Source organism: Ascaphus truei, chromosome 2 (assembly GCF_040206685.1).
Source record: "Ascaphus truei isolate aAscTru1 chromosome 2, aAscTru1.hap1, whole genome shotgun sequence".
NCBI classification, from domain to species: Eukaryota; Metazoa; Chordata; class Amphibia; order Anura; family Ascaphidae; genus Ascaphus; species Ascaphus truei.
The window spans coordinates 350,561,684-350,578,898 of NC_134484.1; the positions used below are offsets into that span (position 1 = coordinate 350,561,684).

The 17,215-nt window shown below is 43.2% G+C and overlaps 1 protein-coding gene across 3 annotated transcripts in view; it reads left to right on the plus strand.

The window, feature by feature from the left end:
• The window catches only part of TAX1BP1 (Tax1 binding protein 1), a 100,320-nt gene that overhangs the window by 6,162 nt on the left and 76,943 nt on the right, over positions 1 to 17,215 (plus strand). For 2 of the 3 annotated variants that reach the window (XM_075586848.1, XM_075586847.1), the window contains 2 exons: positions 6,286 to 6,342; positions 6,813 to 6,995. In XM_075586848.1, coding sequence (XP_075442963.1) covers positions 6,289 to 6,342; positions 6,813 to 6,995 — 237 coding nt within the window. In that variant the 5' untranslated portion in view covers positions 6,286 to 6,288. Of the gene's footprint in view, positions 1 to 6,285; positions 6,343 to 6,812; positions 6,996 to 17,215 lie in introns of those variants that run through there. The other variant, XM_075586849.1, reaches the window with a different exon arrangement.

The following is a 17,215-nucleotide window of genomic DNA, read 5'->3' on the forward strand; positions in this document are numbered from 1 at the left end:
TATAAATAAAGACATACAATACAATAAACAAAAGCAGCCTGACACCCCTATTTCAAAAGTACATTATAATGGGATGGGTCAGACCTAGATTTCTCAAGTCTTCTGGTACAGTTAACCGGTTATCTGTGTCCCATAGCCTCACATTTTAGGCTGTGGCCAGGCAGGGAGCGGGCGCTCGTGCGCTTCCCCTTGCTCGGCCAAGCGAATCGTGGCCGGCTAGGTGCGCGCTCATCTGGGGGCGCAGCCATGACATCATGGAGCTGGTTCGCCTTCATTGGGCGAACCGCTCACGTGACGCGCTTGCGAGCGACAAAATCAAATTTGCTTGCTCTGCAAGTATCTAAGCGCCAAGCAGGCGCTTGCTCCCGCTGGCCACACATATCGCCTCAATGTGTTTCAGAGCGGCCAGCGTGAGCGCGCCCACTAAGCACCACCCTGGCGAGGCCTTAGTTTCTGTGACTGAGCTTTGACAACTGATGTTTTGGCCATTGACTTGAATGGCAGGTAACGCCAGATCGGGATGCGATACCTAGCATCGGCGCTTGAGGAATCTAGGTGTTTATGGTGTTGGGCGTTGTGGCAAAAGTATTCAAATATGTTGATTTACATCATTTGGCTTTGATGTAACTAACAAAAAGTTGTTCCCTCTGTGTGTTTTTTTTTTTTTTTTTGCTACAAGAGGTTTATATGAAACAATATTCTAAAAATGGCTACTTGATTGTTAACTTTGCTCTGAAAGAGACCTTGAGGCAAAGTCTAGATTTTTTTAACGTGTTAGAGGGATACAGCAGTGATGTCTGACATTTGTTAAAAAAAAAAATTAAAAGAAATTGTATTAAATAAAATCAGTTCTGTAGTATTGGATAATAATGTCTGCATTTATTTTTTTTACTCTTATGCCATTTGTAAGGGGGTTTCTCCTATACTGTAATGTACTGATCATCCTTTGATTGCTACAGCTACCATTTTGAAAGTCATATCCATGTCCTCTTTTGAAACAGGCTCTGACACACCTTTTTGAATCGGGGTGTTTACAAATGGATAACCGGAGCACCAAACGATTGCCATCTTACGTAAGAATGTAGAATTGTACACTGTCCCATTCTTAAAAATAAGGAAAGGGGGGGTGTAGTATTGCTGCTTTAAGCATGTATCGCAACAAAGATAGGCAATGTTTAATGACTGGATGAGTGTATGGAAAGATGTTCTTGGCTGGGAGTTTCAGTCCTAACATGCTAAGTCACTGATAGCATAACACAAATGAATGTTGGCGGTGTAGTACCAAATTAGGAGCCAAATGAGAATAGTGTTTCCTAGCCTTTTAAACCGGTGTGCGCGTGTTTCACTAGCAGAACCCCAGCCCTATTTGCCTCACATAAAGCTTTATTGCAACTCGACAAAACAAATCCCACAAATTCATTAGCCATCTCTATTTGGAATAATCTTGCTAAAAACAAACAACATTTTGGCTAATTGATATAACTTTGGGTATGATTTTTGTGAAGGATAGGGGGGCTTATTTAAATAAAGTGCTATGACTGCGATTCGGCGCCCGGAAGCTTCCGATCAAGTCAGTGGGACTTTCTGTGCTGAAATACCAATCGGACTTCATTGAATAATTTCCACAGTAAAACAGGGCGAACATGTCATTTGCTGAGGTGCAATCTAGTTTTTGTTTTACAAGCCACCCAACTTTCTAACTACTTCAGCCTCCCAACACTATATTACAAAAGCATTTCCCAAGCTGGATTCTCTACAACTGATATCCGTTTAGTTTAAACTAATAAGGGCACCCTTAAAACAGGGGTGTGAAAACGGGGGGGGGGGGTGGGCGATAGATTTTCCTGGGGGGGGGGGGGAGTGAGCGGTTGCAGAGGCACCGCGCTCTTCCTCAAGGCATTTAAATGAAATACCGGGGGATCACGTGAGGCCTCTGCAACTATACTTGCCAAGATTCAGACGCTATGACGCAGGGGTCATTTGACGCAGCTCTAAGTAGGGAGGCGGGTGCGAGTATCTAGGCAGGGAAGACGGGGGCGCAGCAGCAAAAGTTTGCACTACCTTGCCTTAAACCTTCTGCTATCTATTTATTGGTATGTGTGTGATGTATCGGGTACTTAAAAATACCGGGTTCACGGAAAGCAAAGAAAAATTACCGGCTGGGTATGTCGAACCAATTAGATTGAAACGATGGACATGCGTTCTGACTGCAACAATTCGTGTGCTCATGCTATAGGAATAGTACAATATAAACCTACACCGTTGGCTTTTACGATATGAGCTAGTTTGAGGCTTCTAGAATGAGCAGTGCTCGTAAAAAGAAGTTTGTAAAGAAGATGTTTGACCTGGGAATCCTCTGACTTCTACATCAGCGCCTACTGGCTTTGATTCGTACATTCATCAGTTTCCGTTTAATCTCGGTCGGGATTCTTTTCTGTCTGACTCCGTCTGTACCCCAGCAATAATACATTCAGTTTGGAGATTTTTTTATTTTTTTGTAAGTGTCCCCTGACGATGAGACGAAAGGAGTGTGCAAATTGTGTAATTCTGTTTTATCACGAGGAGGAACAAATGCTAAAACTGACGGAACATCAACGTTAATGCAACATTTACGTTTAAAACCTTCAGATTAAATCAGTCCAGTCGATAAGAGGAAATTGGACGATCCGAGTGCGGGAGCTTCGCATCGAGTTAAACAGACCTTGGTACAGTGTTTGGACAAAATAAAGTTATGGGGCAATAATAATCTTAAGGCAAATTAAATTAATTATAAAATTGGCTAAATAATAGCTGTGGACAACCAGCCTTTGACTATCGTTGAAAATATTGGATTTATTAATCGTGAAATCAGTGGAGCCTCGTTACCAAATAACATCAAGAAAATATTTATCAAATAATATTATTCCTACTATTTACAATAAATGGAAACAAAAATTCTGGATGTAACTGACATTGAAAAATTACAGAAGAATTTGATCTCCTTGACATCCGACATATGGATCTGCTCAGAAACTAACAAAAGTATTTTTTAAGCCTCAGTGGGCATCGGCTCACTTGAGGAATTTAAGAAAATGTGCGTAGTTTGTAAATGCTCGCCATTTTTCCAGAAGGTACACCGGTATTGCCATTAGTGATGCATTAAGAGAAATGCTACAACTCTGGAAGTTAAGTGCTGAAAACAATATACACGTATTGCTTTGGGACAATGCGCGTAACATAAGTGGGGCAAATATTACCGGATGAGATATGAATCCTGCTTCATCCATAGTTTCCAATTGGTACTCCATGATTGCATTATTTTCTCAAAAATCTGTTTACTTGATATCAAAGTGCAGCAATCAAATCGCACGCAAGTAGTTTGTACGAGGCGGAAGGAAATACAAATCAATTTTTCGCTTCCTCCACACAAGCTGGTACAAGACTAGCACCAAGGTGGAATTCGACGTATCCTATGTTGAAGAGGATATTTGAACAAAAGCAGGCGATAATATTATACTCGTCAGATCACAGCATACCCAACTTGACTGCTAGCAATTTTAAAATGATTGAAAATGTAGTTATTGGAATAATTTTTCACTGTTGCAATCTAAGCCAGTTCAGTCGAAACTCTTATATCGATAGTGATTTCAAATGTGGCTGCGTCCATGCTGCCGCTGAGCGCGCTTGGCGCATTTACTTCAGTGAATGAATCTGCACGGCCACGTGTGCGCTTGTGCACAGGCACGTACGCTCTTCCAAGCTCGGTGTTTGGGGAGACACAGAAAATTGATTATGAAGCGCGCTCAGCAGCAGTCAATACACATACAGCCACACACACACACAATAGCCCTGATCCCCGCCCCCCCGCTTGCGCTTACAAAATGAGGGCAGGTCCACACTGCCGCAGATGCGCGGGGGAGATAACATTGTCTAAAGGCATTGATTGCGCCCACAGACGGCAGGGGCAGCAGCAGGAGGGGCGCGTGTTGAGCGAGAAATCGGTTGAAACTGATTTCTCGGCGCGACCGCCAGGTCACGTGAGCGGTTTGTCCAATGAGGGAGAACCAACTCCATGACGCCAATAGACCCGGTCCCCCCCCCACGGAGCGTCTACCATGGACAGAAAATGAACCCGCTGTATGGCCTTAGCCTAATGCAGGACAGCCTGCGCTCATGCTTGGAGAGTTGGTGACGTCACCGATCTCAAGCATGAGCGCGCTCAGTGGCAGCGTGGCCGCAGCCTTAGAGCGCGTTCTCAACAAAAATGAAAACGGCACATGAACTGTATCTATGAAAATCTTTGCAAGCTAGATTTCGCAATGTGGAATTAAGTAAATTGTATGTGATTGCCACCGTTTTGGATCCACGTTACAAATGTACTTTTTTAAAAACCCAATATACTTTGCTGCACTTTGCTTTACTTTGAATTATAGAAGAAATGAAAAGTCTGTCTCCCAATATTTTGAAAATAAACAAAAATATGATCGTGAACCTACAGAAGAAAGAGAGAGGGTTGTGGCTCTTTACAATGTATCTGATCTCAGACGTGCTGTTAGAGAGGGTTGGGGTTCCTTACAATGCATCTGATCTCAGACGTGCTGTTAGAGAGGGTTGGGGTTCCTTACAATGCATCTGATCTCGGACGCGCTATTAGAGAGGGTTGGGGTTCCTTACAATGCATCTGATCTCAGAATCGCTGGTAGGATTGCGGCTCCGCAGAATTTCACAATATAATTATAGGATTCCTTAACCTCACAATAGGTTGAATGCCACTGACTTATATAGTTGTTAAAGCTAATCAAAAACCTTTTACACATATACCCATTAAAATGCACAATTATACCAGACAAAGTTTCAATATATTAGAATATTAACAGAAAAGGATAGAGGATAATAACATTGTTCTCCACTGCCCTGGGAAAATAAAAACATGTGTTTTTTTATTTTTTCATTCTGTGTACTTTTTTATTTTTTCTGCATACGCAATTGCCCACCACCATATTATCTAAACGTGAAAACAGACTCTCAGGCTGTCCAGAGTTTTAGTTCTTATGTTATCCTGCCTTGAATGTATTTGTGTGGTGTGGTTTTTTTTTTTTTTAATTTTTTTTAAACTCAATTTTTATTAAAATTTATCGTGAGAGGGGTAAATGAGAAAAATAAAAGATGGGGAGGGAAGGGTACAAAAAATAAAGACGGGGGGGAAAGAACACATCCAGTTAGAATTTTACCTAGAAAATCATCTTATAACATTCATTTACAGTCGGTGTATATATAGCAGTTTTTACAACAAAATTAGGTGGGTATTAATTTCTGGTTGACCAGCACCCAAAATCCATGGCAACCACACCTTCTGGAAATCTGCACAGGTGTCATTGTTAAGACGAACAAATTTTTCCATGCAGCAAGTCTGCCAGACTTTATTTTTATCTTTAGGGATTGAGGGAATAGTTGGTTGCTTCCATACTGCCGCTAGTTTGCGGCTGAAGATATGTGGCACAGTAATTTATTCTCATGTCTCGTGAGAAGGTGATATGGTTTGTTTAATAGGAATAACCAGGGATCTAGAGGTCCAAGCCAAAAAACCTCTGTGACCACATTTTGATTTCCAGCCAATAAGTTGATATGAGTGGGAGTGGACACCCCCACCACATATGGAGTAATGTGGCCTGTACTCCACCCTTCAGTCATATTGTTGGGTACTCTGGAATGAATTTAGCTAGCCTCGTGGGGGTCAAGTACCACCTCATCATAACCTTATAGGCATTTTCTCTGATTGTGATACACATTGAAGATGTAGCATCCGCCTGAAAAATATAATTCCAGTCTTCCATGTCTAGTTCCTCCCCCAGATCCCTTTCCCATTGGATCATATATTCTTTTTTTGTTTTGCTGTGGCTTAAACTTTTCTAAAAATATATTTTTTGAAGTTGGGGTAAATGATACCGAAAGTGACATGATTACCGAATCCAGTGTGTGTCACTGTGGCTAACTGCTTTAGAAGTATGATGATGTGCACTGATCCCTCCCTCCCTCCCCCCACCCTCCCTCTCTGATGGAGCTGGACTTTGCCCAAGAAAGGCAAAGGTCAATACTCCAGAAATGAAACTTATGTATAATCGTTAGTGGGACACTGCTTGCAGTTTTGTTTTCAGTAGAAATGCTTTCAGGCAGAGCGGAGGAGATCTAGCTGCACAGCTTGATAACTCTGCCTCATGTTAAGGAAAGTACAGTATTCTGAAGAGCATAATTGCCCATTCTCCATGGAATTAAGACTGTCTCCTATAACATCCATATTTTCACCAGGAAATGCAGGAAACCAGTAACGAGAGCACCAGCAAAGAAGAAGGACTGATGGTCATGGTAAAGTAGTCAAGGAATTGGTGTATTCAGACAAATTATACAGCCAGAAAGAATAAGCGGTGTTGTAATGCGGGGAGTCTGGTTAACCATGTTTGTGACTTTGTCCTGTTGTCTAATTGCTCTCTAACGCAAATGAAAGGTTCTCCATTTGTTGTGTGTACATACAGTACCAGTATTTCTGTCCAGTCCTTCCTTTTTTTGAGAAGTTAGCCTTTCATTTTAAATAGGGCTTTATTTTCTCTTAAACCATAGATTTGGATCTAACGAATGCCTACTGAAAAGTTCACCAAGTTTGGAAGGTTAATTAAATCAGACGTAGAGTGACTAAATACTGCCATCTTTCACCCAGAGTACAGTATTAGTCCAAGGATATGGGGGTGTTTTTCAGGCAGATGCCAGAAATATTTTTGCAATAATAGCAGACGGTTTGTGCAAGATCTGTCCCTTAATGATGCATCATTACATTGCAGGTTAATATGTCGGCGTTGCAAGACGTTCCGTCTCCAAGCAGCTCTGTGCAGGCCTCCAACTTTGCGCATGTGATCTTTCAGAATGTGGCGAAGAGTTACCTTCCCCACGCCCCCCTTGAGTGTCATTATACACTGACCCAGCATATACCACCACACCTAAAAGATTGGGTTGGTATTTTTAAGGTAAGGTAGCATATTTCATTTTGCCTTTGTGATGTTTTGTCTGTAAGTATTGATTATACGGCTGCCACTTGTTCTCTGTATGTCTCTTCACTAAAGAAAAACAGCAGTACATTTTGAGAGGGGACATTTGATCAAAGTTCCATAATTCTAAAAGATAACCAATCCTATTTTACTGCCAATAAAGGGATTACTCCGTAAATGCACCACAGTGAGTGCTTGACCTCAAATTTGGCTTGATGGCTTTTCTATATTTAGATTGACAGAATCATAAAAAATAACCACATGTTAAATCTCTTACGTTTTGCTATTGACTGTAAATCAGTTACAGTGTAATATTGTAACTGTATTTTTAAGATTTGACTGTAATGTTCCGACTACAAAATATAATTTTCTGACACCTGGTCCAATCTATAATAGAAATATGTTCAAAGCCCACAATGACAAACATAGTCAAGGCTGAAAAATACCACTGACATTTATCATTAAAGAAAAAAGTAACACTTCACCCACAAGTTCCAAATAAAACACAGTATACATTACTGGCCTACAAATAAGACCCTCACCGCCCCCAATAATTCTACAAACCTAATAGTTATACAGATTTCCTCCCTCCAATTATGCAGACTACTCCCTCCCCCATATGATTAGAACCTCCTGCTCGTAACGTGGTTTCCCAAAGTTGCGCCCCTCTGTTTTGCACATGGGATGGGACACGACTTTGGAAGGCACCACGGGGATTAACCGCTATACCACCCATGCTGTCTGTGCGCTTTGGCGCCATATTAGAACGCGTGTTCCCCATATTGGCTCAGGAACAAAGTCCCGTACCTGGGTCTTGCCAGACTTCATAAAAAATACAACAAATGAACTATTAAATTTGCTCCTCTCTCCCCCCCCTAATTTTCCAGTGAATTTTTTCGAGCCCCGAACATCGTTGTAAATGTAGCTTTATGATGATTTGGGGCAAATGTTTGAGACGGGCTCTGTTGTTTTTTTTTGTTTGTTTTTTTTCCAATCCTCTTTAAATTTCTGTTCTGAAGTATTAAATAAAAGGTATGTGGTTTGCCCCTTCATGCTATAATATTATGTGCTCTGTTTGGTAAATGTAAATCTTGTTGCCGGTTTCATAAACTTGATTTTTCATATATATATAATTATACTACTAGAAAGCAGGTCGACCTTTTATTTTTTTTATTGGGCTGGTTTCCATCGTTAAAGATGAAGGGGTTGAGAGAAGTGTAGGCAGTCCTTTTCTCTGAGAGCTTTCCCGTGCCAGAAGCACTTGCAGTGCGCTGCTCTTACTGTGCTGCATGTGCTCCTGGCACTGCTGGGGCTATCTTGCAGCGCCTGCCAAAGAAAGAAAGGGAGGTATGTGTTGGTTTTGTTGGGAAATGGCCCAAGGGGAGTAATAAATTACAGGAAGAAAAGCTACTGTTAGTGTGTACTGTAAGGCAAATGAGTTGCATGGTTGGAAATATGTTGTAATTAGTACAAACAGCACAGGGTTTCTTCCCCCCCTCCTGCTGAACATTAATTAAAATGGTTTAGGCCTGGAATAAATCATCACCAGGTTCCCAGATCCTGTTTTTCTTTAGTGCTTCTGTTAACACGTACTGGATTCCTTAAAGCTGCAGAGCAATTATTTGGCAAGGTTAAATTAATTTGAAAAAAAAATGTTTTATTTCATATTGCACTTTTTACCCAATGGGACGCAATGCGCTTCACAATTACAGTATAGGGTGCAGTACGCAGCACACAGGATTGTTACAGATACAGTCCCTGCCTAGATGAGCTTACAATCTATGATTTTGGTGCCTGGCACAGAGAGATAAAGTGACACAAGGTCACAAGTAGCTGACACCAGGAATTTAAACCTGTTTACAGAGCCAGTGTCTTTACTCACTGAGCCACACACTCCTTTACACACACAAATTGTGAACAGTATCTAGGCATAACAGATTCTGATTAAACAGCAAACATATTTACTGGGGGTCCCGTATCTGTATATGAGCACCCCAGCGGGGCCGTCTTAACGTATGGGCACGCTGGGCAGTTGCCCGGGGGGCCCCACAGCATACGGGGGCCCCACACGCCCGGCCCATGCATGCCCACCATTCTAAGTCTAGCTAGGAGGGCCCGCTATCCCCCTGCTGTGGCGCCCGGTACCCCGGCTCGCTCTCCCCCCGCCCGGCACCCCGGCTCCGCTCGCTCTTCCCCACCCGGAAGTGGAACCCCGGCTCTGCTCGCTCTCCGCCCGCCCGGCACCCCGGCTCGCGTCACAACCGCTCGCAGCCTAGCAGTGCAGCACTTCCGGTGCCAGCTGCTGCTAGTGAGCGCGTGGGAGGCTGGGAGTGATTGTGTAGGCAGGGCCCCGTGCACTGCTTTGCCCTAATGTTGTTAAGATGGCCCTGCACCCCAGTAAATATTTTTGGTGTTTTGTGTTACAGGAAATTGCAACACGTAATTATTTGAAAGCGTTGCCTCATCTAAGGCTGCGTCCAGGCTGCCAAGCGCTCACTTCAGTTAAAATTAATCTGATAGGCCGCGCGTGCACATGCACGTACGCTCTCCCAAGCTAGGCACTTGGGGAGACGGAGCAAATTGATTTTCAAGTGCGCTGAAGGGTCACATGACCCTTCAGCAACCAATCAGCACCAGTCAATGCACACAGCCACACACAGACACTTCCACACAGAAATAGCCCTGATCCAGCCAATAACACGCCCCCACCCCCCACTCGCGCTTGCAAAATTATGCAGGACACCCGGCGCTCATGCTTGTTGAGTTGGTGACGTCACCGCTCTCAAGCATGAGCGTGCTCAGCGGCAGCCTATCAATACAGGGAGGTGCCTATCAATCGCAGCCTATCAATACAGGGAGGTGCTCCTTTTGTTCTAGTTTTTCATTCTCTGCTTTTTCTTTATTACTCCAATTTCGTTTTTCATTGAGTTTTCTGTTCTTGTGAAACAAAGTACGATTGTTTGCCAAGCTGCCTATTTCACGTAACAAGACATTATTAACTTTTTAATGTACTATATATACAGCATGTTTATTTTTTAGTAACTACTATACTTCTTGTTTCATCCATTATTCGTGGTCGCTGTACCACACCTAATTTTTTTTTTTTAAATAGAATTATTGATGTAAGATCAAACTTTTATTTATTTTAATTTTTTTTAAAGGATTTGTTACAAAAAATGTCTGCATCAGGAATGTTTTAAGAAGTACTTGTAATAAAGGCCTGATCATTGCAAATGTTAGTTATTAAAGCATTCTTTCCTTCAAGTATGAGCAAATTAAATTAACATGCATTATATATTTCGTGATATTAGTTGTCCTATTAACTTGGACTTCTGGACCAAAAGTGTATATCTTAAATGACAAAATAAAAGTTAAAAACATTCACCATAACAAGCTTTCCTAAAATGTTACCTTATTACAACAGCACAAAGGGGTTCTCTCTATCAAGAAGTTGGTCTGAACATTTGTGCCTTTTAGAAATAAGCATTTTGTTTGCGTGATTCACGTCATGTAGTAAGAGAATGTGAACAGTTTAATATGTGTGCTATAGTTGTGGGCTAAGATGCTTATGTAACGGGTATTCCCCCACCCAATCGCAAATAGGGTCTCCTAGGGGAAATGCTACTCTGGTTACAAGGCATAATAGTGTGGCGCACCTGCTGGCTTACAGAACTCCTGAGTCTCCCGCTTGATGGTATTATGGGGAAGGTCAGCACAGGCTTCTGGGGACATACCCAGTACGTACTCACGGTGACAGTGCCTCCATCTATTGCAGGCCCCAGGATATGGGGTGGAATCCCTGGAATAGAACGTCCCACTCAGGGATGAGAGATTCCAGTCTCACAACCGCTTCTTTATAATCAGGAACACTTTATTTCCTCTGCAGCACACTGTACAGCATACAAGGTCACAGCAGTACTTCTCAGGAGTTCTCCCTCAGGATGACCCTGGCCTTTCACTCCCAGTCAGGGCCCTGGAAGCAGGCCTAGCTCTTCCACTAACCCCTATCAGAGTATTGGGAACAGTCTACCAGCCTCTCCCAGAGGAAGGGCCTCAAGCCTGCCAGGTCCCTGACAGCTCGGTTAGGTAAGACTCAGCTCCTCTCAGGGTAGGAGCAACTGACTCAATACAGGAAATGCAGATCATTAAGACAGATACAAGAGCCCGAGCCTGTCCCTTATTGGCCACAGGCCTGACTGCACTGCTTTCTCTGCCTCACTGATCTGCAGTGAGTGGGGAGAAACTATCTTAACTCCTGGCAAACCTGCCCTTACCAGGGATTATTGCACAGAAGGAGGACAGAATAATAGCCCAAACCTACCAGGGCTATACTTACTATGCCACTTTTAGGGTGACAGAGGAAACAAACACAGAAAACCTTAACCCAAAGTAATGCAAGCCGCACACTTCTGAATTACCTGTGCCAACATTTCTGCAGACATGCACGCGATATCTACGTCACTGATGACGGATGGGGAGGGAAGCTGTCCTCCTTCCGTTCCACTTACTCGTAGATTGCGTTTTGGACTCCTGTGGATCTCTGATCGCGATCTCCCCTAAAAAAACAAGCAGGAAGATTAAGACGTAGCTGCTACGTCTTGGGTCCCCTGAGGTGTCGAACCCCATGATGTAGTAGCTATGCCTATAAGTAGGGTGACTAGACGTCCTCGTTTTTAAGTGACTGTCCTCGGTTTTACAGAGAGGAGCAGGGGCTGCAGCGTGCATTGTCTCCTCCGTCCGTAAGGTGGCGCTGCGCAGCTCCTGCTTTCCCAGCTGCAGTGTGCGCTCACTGAGAAGGTGTGTGTCCCCGTCCATCTGTGAGGCAGAGACATTGGGGGAGAAGGAAAGAGATAGTGTGTGTTTGTGTTTTCTATTTAGCCAACTGGGGGGGGGGGGGGAAGAGAGGGAGAGAGGGAGACTCACTGTGGGGCGGGGGAAAGAGACTGACTTTGTGAGGATAGAGCGAGACTGGGGGAGGGAGAAAGATTTGGGGGAGGGAAGAGAGAGAGACTGGGGGGAGGGTGAGAGAGATTGTATAATACAGCATAATTGGGGACGCTATTAGACAAATATAATTATATTTATTTTTAAGTGATGTAATTTAGTTGGTAAAACATTTTTTTTATTGTGTCCCGATTTTGACTTTTTAAAATCTGGTCACCCTACCTATAGGGCATCCAAATGGTTAATACATAGAAGCTGCCTGTCACAGGTATGTTGCAGCGCGAGATGTGACAAAAAAAAAGCACTTCGCGCTAATATTTAGGCAATAATACATAAGCTCCCAAATTGCCAAGTGGCAATGACCTGTCGAATTTTATTACATTCTAAAATCCGCCTTTTCATTTTCGTTAATTCTATTCTTCATTACCCTCATAAATTGCCCTATTGAAACGTTGTCTTAACACTGAATACATTTATCAAAAATCGGTCATTGGGTTATTGTATGCATTGTAAATTTAATTTTTTCTCCATTCAGAATCTTAAGAGGAAACTAAAAATAAATATGTGACTAAACCTTTGCAGATTAAATCTTATTGTCTAGATTTACTAAAGTTCGATAATGATATCATTATGCGTTAATGGGAACATTTTTATATTTTTACCGCTGTATTTATGTTTAATACTTAAACAACACAGTGATCATTCTCATTTTATCACAGCGAATAAGTGTGAGTCGCTAATCGCTAATTAGCAGGCAAGTGAGTATGCATCGCCTAATTACATATGTAAGAGCTTAACTTTAACTACTGTTGAAGATGAGCATGCAAATGAAGAAATAACTGCTAATTTACCTTTTCACATGCTACTTCCTAAACTCCAATGCCTGGCAATATCGGGCAACCGCCAAAAAAATCCCCATTTTTTTATCACCTAAAACAGGCTGGCGTTAGGCCAATCTTGCCTAATGCATAAATGGCCGCTATAGGCAAGGTAGGATTAGCCAATCTAGAATGGATGCTAATAATACATGCAGTAATATTAATAATGTTGAATTTATTCATATGTTAACCTCTTAGAAAACAAATGACCATCTAGTCATGGTCCGTGCATGAGTAGTTGGCCACTTAATGATACTAAAGGCTTAAAATGTGCAGCTATAGATGATGTGCTTTTTGTGTTTTACTGGTATGGTGTTTGTTGTATGTTAACGGTTAACCCCTTTGGTGCCTGAAGGCATTCCTTTGCAATGCATTGGTAGCCTCAGGAATCACAGGGATTAAATATGTTTTGCTATAGGGTTTCGTTGAAAGGCCTATGACATAACTCTTTGGTAGAAGGTATGGTATATCCACCCCTCACACACATTTGCATCGTTAGTGCTGATCAACGCAGATTTCTGAGTTTACTTTTATTTGTATCGTTCGTGTTCTTTAACACAGAGTTAAAGCTTTTTTGGTGTGTGCAAATGAGATTGAATATTGCAACCCACTTATGAATAAATCAGTAAATACAGTAGGGCCCCGCTCAAATGGCAGGTTCCGTTCCAGGGTGGCGCCGGAAAGCGAAAATCGCAGAAAAGCTGAACATAGCATTTGCTATGTCCACCGGTGATTTTCCGTGTCTCCTACCCCTTATGCGCATGCGCGACTCTGTCGTCCCCCTTCTGCACATGCGCGGACATGGCAGCCCCCTTTTCGGTACCGCCGTATTGGAGGATCACCGAGAAGCGGGGCCCTACTGTACAGCAGAATTCTGAAAATATATCTCTGTGATCCTGGCTTTTTAAAACACGCATTTGTGACTCCGCAATATCGGCCTGTGACTTCTCCAAGCCACCCATGTTTTTGCAGCCGGATGATCTAGAATTTCCAAACTCCACACTTGCCATGATCTACACATTTCAAGGGCCTGAAAATGTGGTTGTTTTAAATAAGCTACACACAAAGTCTATATTAAGCAAGAAAGGTTTTTAAAACGTATAATGTACAAGCTCAACACGTTTCCAATTTTCTAGTTCATATTGCTTCTTTTACACCTTTTCACACAGACAATATATCATAGACTTAACTGCGTTTTCGTGAATTATCACTCGATCGCCCTACTTGTGTTATAATAGAAGACCCAATTATATAAACTGAGAGGGATACCATCCTGTGTGTTTTGTTCCAGGCTCCCTGTGGCTTAATAAGTTGAAACAGGCAGCTAAACTTATCCCCTTTCCAGCACCCAGAGTCCTACTTTTTAGCTTCTGTAAACTTTATTGGAGTACAACAGATAACAACAAGGGAAACTTGGGGTTAGCAAAATGTATGTATGTCTTTATATAGCGGCATTAGTGTTCTTAGCGCTTCACATTAGTACTACACGTGACAATCATATAAATAACAAATACAGGCAGTCCTCGGTTATCCGACACAATGCGTTACTCAAATTGGCGTTGGATAGCGAAACGTTGTAAAGCGAAACACGCTTTCCCATAGGAACACTGTTTAAATGAAAGGTTCCGTTCCCGAAGGCATTTTTAACACTAAAATACACCAAATATTTTACGCAGGCAATAAGATATGCAGCACACACATAAATGATATAGTGTATATGCTGTATTATATATATATATATATATATATAATATAACATAATAAATAATATATTATATAGTATAATATAATATTATATAGTATAATATTATATATATATATATGCTCTTACGACGCTTTGTAACTTTGTGTATGTGTGTATGCATATACTGTATACACACATACACATAAACAACGTTGCAAAGCCGTAAGAGCGTTGGATAAGCCGTTTTGGCATTGGAAAAATGAATATAGGTATACATTGCATAGCGTTGGATAAGCCATTCGTTGTAAAACGCAGCGTTGTAAAACGAGGACTGCCTGTAATACAAATAACAGATCATGGGAATAAGTGCTTCAGACATAAACATAACATTTCGGAAGAAGCCCTGGGAGCTTACAATCTAATAAGGGGAAGGTGAAAAGACAAAGCTGTCTCTGGGATTTCAGTGAGAGGAGTCACTCACTCGTCTGCTGGCTTGAAAAGGAAGCAAGCTTACCTAGGCAAGCAGGAAATAAGGGAGGGACTGCACCAAGTGGCAAGGGGAGGAGGGGAAGCCCAAATCACAGAGGGGAGAAAGGGGGGTTGCCAGGGCAACAGGCCAAGAAGCCAGCTATGAGAGTTACACAGTAACATAATTAACACTAATGGGTAACTGCAGCCATAGGACTGAAAAGCCCAACCGGGAGACAGCACACTGTGTGTGATCTTCATTTTAGCTTCACTATTACCCCATGCTGAAATGAACAGTCTCTATATACACGTCATCTCCCAATGTTGTCGCGACTTTTCTATTGGCTGCCGTGATCGACCCTGCCAACATTTTGCGTCTAACGGGCACATATCTTGTCCAGTGCTGGAATGGGGCAACCAGGGGTCCCCGGATTTTGTCGGTCACAGAGGCGCTCCAGTGGATACCTGGTTCAGGTAAAATTAAGTCTTAAAAACAGACACAACAAGGCGCTTGGAAAGCTTCTTTAAGCTGTCCGTAGATGCATGGGCACATATTTTTTGTTTTGTTTGTGCTACGCTAACAATATTTAAGGGGTTTCCTTATGTTATACAAAATATAAAAGGGTTCCGTGACTAAATTTAATTGGGAAACGCTGATCTAGTCACTGCTGATCATTGCACCAATAATACATAAAGGGTTCAAAAACTTGCACCTCTTCTCCTTGAAGACAAATAAGACTTTGGAGAGTAACACTGGAAACATACATTGCATAGTGATTTTAGGCTACACACTCTTGTACATTTTTTTTAGTATTCAATGCTTAGAAAAAGGAACCTAAAGCACCTTTAGTTAACCTTTAACACCTTCTCTACTATTTTAGTGGATATTTAATTACTTAAAGCAGCAATAAGAGTTAACTTTAAAAAAAATGTATATATACAGTGGTGTGAAAAAGAAAGTACACCCTCTTTGAATTACATGGTTTTACATATCAGGACATAATAACAATCATCTGTTCCTTAGCAGGTCTAAAAATTAGGTAAATACAACCTCAGATGAGCAACAACACATGACATATTATACCGTGTCATGATTTATTTAACAAAAATAAAGCCAAAATGGAGAAGCCATGTGTGAAAAACTAAGTACAGCTCAACCCGCTATAACGCGGATAGCTTATAACGCGGTTTAAGCATGGACCCCGAACGTAAAAAAAAAAAAAAAAATTTTTTAAATATTTTTACTGTGCACACTACACACAGCACACTACACTGCACACCTCCCACTCCCCCTCCCTACCTTTGGTGTTGGCTGCTGAGATCGGAGCGGAGCTGGCATCGGGAGGAGGAGGAAGGGGGTGTCGGTAGGGGGGGGGGGGTGAGTGTGGATGCCGGTAGGGGGGGTGAGTGAGGAGCAGGCTGGGACTCGGAGGGTCACGTGGGCTAGGCCCAAAACTGGTTGTGCCGCGTAGGAGTGGTGTGTCAGAGACACACAGACTGAGGGTGGGCGCGGAGGGTCTCTGGATGCCGGGCGACGGACCGGTAGGTGTGGGAGCCTGGGGGGGGGGGGGTTAGGTGGATGCCGGTGGGGGGGGGGGGGTGGTAATGCCAGTTGGGTGGAGGGGGTTGAATGCCGGTTGGGTGGAGGGGGGTGGATGCAGGGGGGACGGGACCGTGTGGATGCTGGGGGGGGGGGGGTCGAGTGAGGAGCAGGCTGCGCCTCGGAGGGCCTCGTGGGCTAGGCCCAAAACTGATTATGCCGTGGAGGAGTGGAGGGCGGGCGCGGAGGGTCTCTAGATGCGGCGGGCCGGTAGGTGTGGGGCCTTGCAGGGGGGGGAAGGTGGATGCCGGTGGAGGGGGATGGTAATGCCGGTTGGGGGAATGGGGGTGGATGCGGTGGTGGGGAGGGGGGGAGAGACCGTGTGGGTGCCTTTGGGGGGGGGGGGGTGAGGGGCAGGCTGCAGCTGGACTCGGAGGGCCGCTGTTGGTGGGCCTGGTGGCTGCTGGGGGACGTGTAGGGCTGCCGTCCCCACCTCTTCCCTCCTTCCTCCCGATCGAGTGCGCGGCGGACATTTTTAAAAAAATTAGCGCGACCCTGGTTCTAGCGTGGTCGGATCGGGTGGCCCCGAAGGACTGCGCTGTAACGGGGTTGAGCTGTATACCTTATGATTCAATAGCTTGTAGAACCACCTTTAGCAGCAATAACTTGAAGTAATCGTTTCTGT